General features: G+C 49.3%; 1 protein-coding gene across 2 annotated transcripts in view; it reads right to left on the bottom strand.

Moving 5' to 3' along the window:
• Nucleotides 1-616: 616 nt before the first annotated feature.
• Nucleotides 617-8,575, bottom strand: part of KDM2A (lysine demethylase 2A) — an 87,018-nt gene continuing 79,059 nt past the window's right edge. For both annotated transcript variants that reach the window (XM_079787534.1, XM_079787535.1), the window contains exons 17-21: nucleotides 7,715-8,427; nucleotides 5,735-5,898; nucleotides 5,007-5,165; nucleotides 4,208-4,423; nucleotides 617-3,750 (exon numbers count right to left, since the gene is read on the bottom strand). In XM_079787534.1, coding sequence (XP_079643660.1) covers nucleotides 3,569-3,750; nucleotides 4,208-4,423; nucleotides 5,007-5,165; nucleotides 5,735-5,898; nucleotides 7,715-8,427 — 1,434 coding nt within the window. In that variant the 3' untranslated portion in view covers nucleotides 617-3,568. The remainder of the gene's footprint in view (nucleotides 3,751-4,207; nucleotides 4,424-5,006; nucleotides 5,166-5,734; nucleotides 5,899-7,714; nucleotides 8,428-8,575) is intronic.

The raw sequence follows: 8,575 nt of genomic DNA, 5'->3' as shown, positions 1-8,575 counted from the left end.
ATGTCAGCTTGGGGAACAGGTGGGCAGCTCCCCAGCTCCGTGCAGGTGGTGGTGAAAGCCTACTCAGGACTCCCGGTGGGATCCCAGCTCTCCCGAGATGCTGCCACCAAGGATGCGGGGGCAGTCTGCTGGCAACACCTAGCACACTTGTCTGGTCTAAAGGCTGGAAGCTTGTTCCCAACAAGCCAAGTGAGCAGCAGTGCGGGTGTGGTGGGACAAATGCTGACCGTAACGTCTGGCCCAGACCTCGTTCAGTGACCTGCGGTAGGCACTGGCCTTGAGGGGCTGGCCTTGGCTAACAGCTCTCCAGAGATGCCAAGATTAGAAATCCCAGGGTTTCCTGTCTCAGGTGAGCACCACAGGGGTAGCTCTCCTCCATGACTGTACAGAACCACTCTAGGCAATGCCATGGGTAGGGTGTGCGTGCACATAGGGGAACAGGTATCCTCATACTGAAATTTTCACATCCGTTAAAAAGTTCCATGAAATAAAATGTGTTTTAGAAGCTGCTTCTGCCCAGAGGAGTGAAGCAGGCAACCCTTGGCCTTGGCTTCTAACATGAAAACCTTCTCATTCTCTCATGCACTCACACACACACCAAGGCAGGAAAGGTTTTGTTGTTTGTTGTTGTTTTTAAAGCCTTTTATTATAAAAAAAAAAAAAAAATCAAAATTTTCCCATTGGAAGCTAATTCTTTTTTTTTTTTTTTTAATTTTTATTACACAAATATCTCCCATTCCCGTGTGTCAGAAGATGTCCTTGCTTTCTCTAAAACCAATAGTGGAGAACGTTTAGAAAACAAAAGTCCAACTAGCTTCCCTCTTTCCCTGGCCCAAAATAACCCAATGTGTCAACTGAGATATAGCATGACTTGTCCCCTTAATGCTTACATTTAATTTAAATTTTTAGCACAACATTGGAGACGGACTAAATCAGCAACAAAAAATATATATTTACAATATTTCTCCGAAAAAAACAAAAAACACAACCAAACCCTTTAAACATAGTGACTTTAGGAGTTTTATTTATGGAGCAGTTATTTTTTTAATCACCAAGTGATTTTATATTATATATATATGTATATATATATATATATAAATTTTCTTCCTTTCCTTTGTGGTTTTTCGCCCCGGTGCTTGGAAAGATGGAGGCAGGGTGTGTGGTCCTGTGGTCTGAGGGCAGGCTCTCCTGGCAAGGCAGATATCTAAGAGCAGATTGCAGGAAATGCGATGGAACTCCCGGGTTCCTCTGTCCCCAAACAGAAACATTTCTTTCCTCCACGTGGACCATCCCTCACCTCTGAAAACCATTTCCCCCTCACAGTCCCAGAGAAAAGGAAACCTCAGCAAGGGCATAGGTCCATCTGCTGCCACTCCTGGGTTCCTTTTTCTGTTGACCAATTACGTGCACGGTAAAAATGCTTATTTTTCCAAACCCAAAACAAACAAAAATACAAACCAAAACCCAAAACAAACCATCAGCTTGGAAATTTCTGTGGATGAAATGTCCCAAAGTCAGAGGCACTCTCCCGGCACAATCCCTGCTCTGAAGGGGTCTCTCCACCTCCCCTTTTATAAAAAGACAACAAAACAATCTTTTTAGTATTTTCCACAGGAGCAACCAAAAAAGGCAGGAAGCTTCCAATTATAGATCATTAACAATATTAATAAGGTTTTTGCTCAATACCCAGGGTTCTTTACAGAGAAGTTCCCCTAACTGAGGCACTCTGGAATAAGTCACTGGCGTTTCCTCAAAGTTTCAGCCCCAGGTCACTGGGCCTGGAGACCAATGGAAGGGGTAGAGGGTCATGGGAGCAGACTGCTGTTTTTAAGGTGCAGCCAAGAGAATCAGCAGATTGGAAGAAATACACCATCCCCTCCCCTCCTACCAGGACCCAGTTTTCTCTTAGGCCAGTCAATGCCAGGGTCAAAGCTGGGCTAGGTGGCAAAGAGGGGGCCCCTCTGCCTCTATTGCTTTGGAAGTGGCAAGGGTGCAGTTGGCGTCTCTCCTCAAGGTGCCTAGGCTCCTTGCCCTCCCCCATAGAGTTTCAGAAGAGCCTGAGACTGGGATGCAGAAAGGGGATAGGAAGGGATGGGGCTGGAGGACGAGGCGGGCAAGGTTGTGCTATCACTGTCCTTCTGGAGGGAGAGCAGAGTGCAAATCCGCATCTATCACTTATAAGCTCTTGCCACAGGCTGCTGCTATTGAGCATCTCCTCACACATTTCAATATTGACCCAAAAGAAATTCCGACCTTTCTTTCTTTCTTTTTTTTAAAGTGCAAAAAGCTCTCTGCTGCCCTAGAGAGAGGATCTTTGGACAGGCCGTTCAATGCAAAGAAAAAGGGGGCAGCTGATGGGGCTTGACACAGGGAGGTAAAGTAGGAGACACCATGCTCCCCTCCTTCCCTCCCCACACACACGCGTAATACACTCAGCCACACACACAGAGGCACATGCACACCCCCTTCCAGGGCCGCAGGCAGAGGGCAGGTGACTGGCTTCTAAGCAGGAGCTCCCCCTCCTCCCAATGGTGCCAGACCAGTGAGCCACTGGGACTGAACACAGGTCTGGGCTCTAGGGATTACACTACACTAGAGGCCAGTGCCTGCTGGGAGGCAGGTGGAAACCTGGCCCAGATCTCTGCTCCCCCGAGCTGGGGCAGACAGGCCGCTCCCTTTGAGGACCCGCATCCTGGGAAAGCCCTATTCAGGCAGGAATAAAGATATGGAAAAGGGCAGTGGGAGGCTAAAGGAGGAGGAGGGGGAACAAGGAGATGATGCCTGTCTCAGAATCTGCTTAGAAAGCAATAAAATGGGGGTGTCCCTGGGATACAGTTCCAGCTCCTCTGAAGAGCCTCAACCCCAATAAGTGCAACAAGGACCTCAGGACCTCATTAGAGACTGGCAGGAAAGTCTAGGGTGGGGTAGCCTCATTATGTGAACTGACGTGGTGCATCGGACAGGATCAAGCTAACTGGAGGAGAGGGGAGGACAGACACAGATGAGGTCTTAGACACCTCAACAGCACCAGTGTGATCTGTATGGGTCTGGCATTCCTGGGGCTCCTGGCCCCTCCTATATAAGCCGGGAGAGTGTGACAGAGGAGAGACACTGGGCACCAAAAGGAGAACCTGGCCACGGAGACAGGGCTGCCTTCCTCCCTGGGAGTTTGCTCAGAACCAGGCACTGCTGGGACCATGGATCGGGAGGAAGGCCCCAGGGCCTAGCACAGATGATAGTTGCACAGACAACCCAACTGAGAGCTTGGCCTCCTGGCAGGCAGGCGGCAAGCGTGCAGGTGAGCTGGCACCTTGACAGCACACAGCCTATGCTTTTCCCTTAGATCAATTTGCTACTCCCTTTTCCTTAGGAGGGAGAGGAGCAGGCAGGTAAGCCTGGTGTCCACCACACTCTCTGCCCCGCCTATAGGGGAAGGGCTCAAAGGACAGGAAAGCAGAGAGGGAGTGTGACGTTGGCCTCAGAGCCTGTGCAGGGTCAGGGAGAGAAGCTCTCCCGGCTAGGGAGTCAGGGAAGATCGGTTTCCTGTTCAGTCTGGGCCGGGTGTGTCTTAGCTGATCTTCTGTATCAGCTTCTCGTCAGACAGGCAGTAGAGACTGTTGATGGACAAGTCTGAGATGAAGTGCTCGCAGGCTTTTCGAGTGATCTGCTTGCATCCTCGAAGGTCGATCAAGGTGACATTGGCGATGCGCCGTAGGTAGATCAGGGTCTGGTCTGTCAATTTATTGCAACCTGTGGGGAAAGTGACTATAAGGACAAATGTATGTACACACGGCCATAGGAGCTTGCCTCTGCAGCTCAATTCCCCAGCTCTTCCCTTCAAAATGCTAAACCAAAGCCCTCTTTGTCCCATAACTATCTGGCTCAGGGACTAGAAGTGCCATCAGCACTGTGGCCTCTGAAAGCCCCCTGCTATCTCACTCCCTGCATTTTAAGGGTGACCAAACTGTAGCTGGGTGGTGGCTGTGCTCTTAGGCACCTGACAATTACTCTAGGCGTTGGCCACCCATCAGTTAGAAAAGGGATAGAAATCCATCTCTGTCCAGTTGTGAGGAAACAAGTTAACACAAGTTATCACAGTTTAGTCAACAGACCCAAGTTCTTTCAGTTCTACTGGTCAAGCTCCAGGAAGGGCTGGGACTTCCAGGAGGTATGGGGCAGTTTGCCATGAAACATTGCAGCAGCATACCTGCCATATTGAGCTCTGTGAGGGAGTAACGAGTGGAAGACCCGACAGCAGTGAGTAGATTGGAGGACTGATCTGTCAGGTGGCTGCAGTGACTGAGGTCGAGTCGAGACAGGAGGGGCATGTGGCGAATAATGAGGCGAAGCGTGGCATCTGTGATGTCAAGGCCTGCCAGCCGGAAGTCAGTCATGTTCCGGAGCTTGCTGCGATTGTCCTGACCTGCCCAAGCAAGAAAAGAGCCTAGACCAAAACTCTTAACTCTATTCTAGCTCCAAACCTACAGGCAACTTCTCAGGCCAGGTCCCTTGGAGGGAATAAGCAGAACTGCCCACACCCAGCCCTGCCTTCAAAGAGCAGTGTGTGTGTGTGGGGGGGCAGTTTCTAGGAAACCAGACACGTTTTCTTTCTTCCCAGCTGCTGGAATATGCCTCACACATCCAAAGAGTATGTGCAGTATGCCCCTACCTTTCCCACACGCCTATACTTTTCTAGATCATCTCATGCAAACAGTTCTTAATGATCCACCTCAACCAGGAAGCCTTCCCAGACTTCCTTAGGCTTTATACTTTCTGGACCCCAAATGCCACTGACCCACAAAATGGCTTACTCCTTTGTTTGCAGGTAGTTGTCTGATTGTAAATCATTAACTTGTACTTGTACATACTCTATCATGCTGTTCTCAATCTGCACAGCGTCAATTTTGAGACTACCTTTGCTTCTGAAGATGAAGTATACTGAAAGATAAAGCTACATACAAAGTATGTTGAAAGACTAGCACAGAGAAGTCAGGCACAGAGCATACCTGGTTTATCAGCAGGTGGAGTCAGCAAGTCCCGAATCTGAGGGTCCTTGATTCCTACTGCCCACCGAAGATCAAGGGTCCTGAGAAGGGGGCAGCTGGAGGTGCTGAGGGCAGAGACTGCAGACCAGGAACAGCCGGCTAGGAGAAGGTCTTTCAGTCCTGCAACGGAAGAAAATACATATGCAATAATATATACTCTATCAGCACATCCAAAGCCTTACTAGCAGCTGAACTGACTAAGGTAAATGGATTCCCAGTCTAATGGGAGAGAGAGACTATGTCCTTATCTTATTCTAGTAATCCAGCTCAAAGATTCCTATGAGCACTCTCCTATATTACATCTTCTACCTTTGGTCGTAAAACCAATTTCTTAGTTCCTACAAGAGCAATGCAAACGTGATTTCCTGTCTTTCTAAAACCTCAAAATGCTGAAAGGAATGGGTCCTTACAAGGAGCTGATCAAAGCAACATCTTATTCAAATTCCCTCTTCAGTAGCCACGTGAGGAGAGTCGCAGCACTGGCAGCAGTATCTGATCCCATTCTTTTCAGTGTCCAGTGCAGTGATTGGTCTGCCAGTCCAGAGTGGTACCTGGGAACTAGCAGTTAAGTTGACCCTGAATAAATCTCTTGCGAAGCAGAAAGGCAGCTATGGTATGGGACTGCTGCCCACAAAGCAGCTTTCCCTGCCCACTACGGGCCCTGGAAGGGCAGTGGCAGGGCTGCTCACCTGGCAGCCTATTGACGAGCCATGTCAGTTGTTTTTTAGAGATGTTGGTCCAACTGAGGTCAAGGCTAACTGGCTGCCTCTTGATGATGCCACTGAGAGCCTGGGGTACAATAGCCTTACACCTACTCAAGTCAATTTTTGTCCAAAGTCTCTTGTCACAGCACCTGTGGCAGAAGGAAAGAGAAGTAGCTGTCAATAACTCAATATCCTTTGTTAGAAGAACTTCCATCACAGGCTGCTGGAGGCTTCTGGGAAAAGCAGAGCATCTGGAGGGTCTCTCTCCCTGGGTTCTTCTACAAGCTTACAGATCATGCCTGTTGTATTTTCTCCGTGAGACTAGGGCTTGTCCTATACAGGCAACCCTACAGAGATTAAATGATGGATAATCTGACCAGTTCACCTTGATTTACTCTGAATGGGTTGAGGACACAGCAAACAATAAGCCCTCATTTGCATTAAAATGGTGTGGCTCCTACCAAAGTGCATTAAAGGGAGTATTAAAAAAATTTCTTGACTTCTTACTGCCTGAAGCTAGGAGTGACTATATTCTTTCTCTTGTCAGTCACTCCCAGCTGCATGGAGATGCAGGTATATCCACAGTTCATACTGCCTTAAGCTCTAGAAAGAGTCCATATTGTATCAAGCCAAAAGAGGCTCTTTATGACCAGGCCTGGAGAGTTCTTTCCCACGCTGGGTTTCTGCCTCAGTGCTTTCTCTACATTTTCTAGCCAGTCCAGACCAGAACCGAAAGAGAGAGGACTGCCTTTCCATTGCAATCTGCAAGTCCATAGGCCACAAATACTGCTGCCACATGCAGGCTTCTATTTAATATTTTACAGTGCCTGTTCCCTCAGCCCGGCTCAGAGTCTAGCTGACAGCAGAAGGGGAGACAGCACATAATGGGAATCTTATGTGATCTGGCCTGGAAACCAAGGGACAGAGCCAAGCAGGCCCACTAGCCCTACAAAGAGAAATATTAGAATTTGTGTAGCTCACATATTCAGATTTGGGAAATAAGCTTGTGTTTGTGAAGAATGGGGTCTTTAAGACTGAAAAAAACTTTACCAATGGCACATGAGACTTTTCTGGCAGAAACAAGCAGCTTACCTAAAGCGGTGGATCTCAGACTTGAATGTGTACCAGAACTCCTGGAGGACTTAAGTACAGATTGACTGGCCCTGCCCTCGGAGGTTCTGTTAGGTGGGCCCTGAGAACTTGCATTTCTAACAAGGTCCCAGGTGATGCCACTGGTTTGGGCATCATCTTTGAGAACTACCCAGATATGAAGGGTATGTCCTAGGGTTCAGAAGCTTGAGGGAAATCAGTGTCCTATGAAAATCTTTGTTCATCATCACTAGGGACCCTCCTCCCCCCACCCCCAGTCTCTTAATGTTTAACTTGAGAAGAAACTGTTGGCCTCACTAAGGACAACTAAGTCTCAGGAAGCTTCAAAACTGGACCCTGCTTGCTGGAGAAAGCAATTCTGGTCCAGATTTTGGGGACAAGAGTTAAAACTAGAAAATTCTGAGCACCTTCAATTTTTTTGAAAAGCATGCTCACCTCTCCCATTAGAGAGGTAACTGAGCAGGCAATTATTGGGTGTCATCTGTCTCCAGGACCAGGAGTGACTGGCACATCACAGGCTCTCAACAAATAAGTGACTAGTTTCACTGACTTGCGGGGAGACTTATGATGAAGTTTTCGCACAAACTACAGATCCATCCCCCAAACCAGTTTCCTGTGCCCAGTAAAGAGAGATGGAAAAGTATGGATAAGGGAGAGGATGCAAAGGGCCAAATTTCCCTCATGGACACAAGTACCTACATCTTGAACAAGACCCCAGTCTGAGGAACAGACTAGGTTGATTCTATCTTGTAGGTCCCGACAAGCCTCCAGATGCCAAATCACATGCTTGTCTCATTTGAAAAACCTGCCACCTACTCCCATACCCCTAGTCCTGATCCCTGTATCCCTGCTCACCATTTATACCACGTCTTGCACACTCGCATACATTCACAAAGTTCTCTGCGGCTGAGGTAGCGGAAGACAGACATCCAGACCTCCCGCTGCATCCAGCTTTCGTCTCCATCCTGAGCCCAACTGCCCCGGCCATTCAGCCTGGCTGCACCCCCCTCCTCTGCACTGTCATCTTCCTCCTCCTCCTCCTCCTCCTCCTCTTCCTCTCCCCCCAGCCCCTCCTCATCCCCACGCTGGGGGGTTCGGGCTGGGCAGTGCTGCACTAGCACGCGGGGGGAATGGCGAAGGTTGGCAGAGGAGGCCGTGATGGCCTGCAGCTTGGGCACAATGGATGTCCCGTGGAGCTCTTTGGTGGGCCTCTGCAGCGTGACAGTGAGGTACGATCCCCGGATCTTGGCTTTCTCAACTTCAGACAGCTCCTTTTTGCCGCTGGGATTGTTCTCCTTTTCCCGTACCATGGTGCGCTCTGTGGCCTGTAGCCGAAGCAACTGCCGCCGTTTGAAGCGCTCATCGCGGCTGGCACTGTGGTGGTCGCTGGGGCCAGCCCCAGGGGATGACCGAGTCACCATACCCCGGGGGGAAACCGGGTCATGGATGAGTTGTAGCATGGAAGTGGGTGAGTGAGGCGGGGGTGTGAGGGGCTCGTCACAGCTCCGCAGGGGCCGCAGGACTTTGGCTTGCACAGCTTCTTCATCACTCTCTTCCATCTTCCGCTTCTATAAAACAGGCCCAAAAAAGCCACATCAGTGCCTCCCTGTTGTTGTCAGTGGACTAGAGAGAAGACAGATCACGACTTTTCTATGGAGCAAAGTACCAAGAGAAGCTTCTGCTAGAAGAGATGCTAGTGGTGAAAGAAAAGAGGCC

This window comes from Cnephaeus nilssonii (genome assembly GCF_951640355.1).
Source record: "Cnephaeus nilssonii genome assembly, chromosome: 13".
NCBI classification, from domain to species: Eukaryota; Metazoa; Chordata; class Mammalia; order Chiroptera; family Vespertilionidae; genus Cnephaeus; species Cnephaeus nilssonii.
The sequence above is the reverse complement of the archived record's forward strand: the minus strand, read 5'-3'. Positions and strand labels throughout refer to the sequence as shown.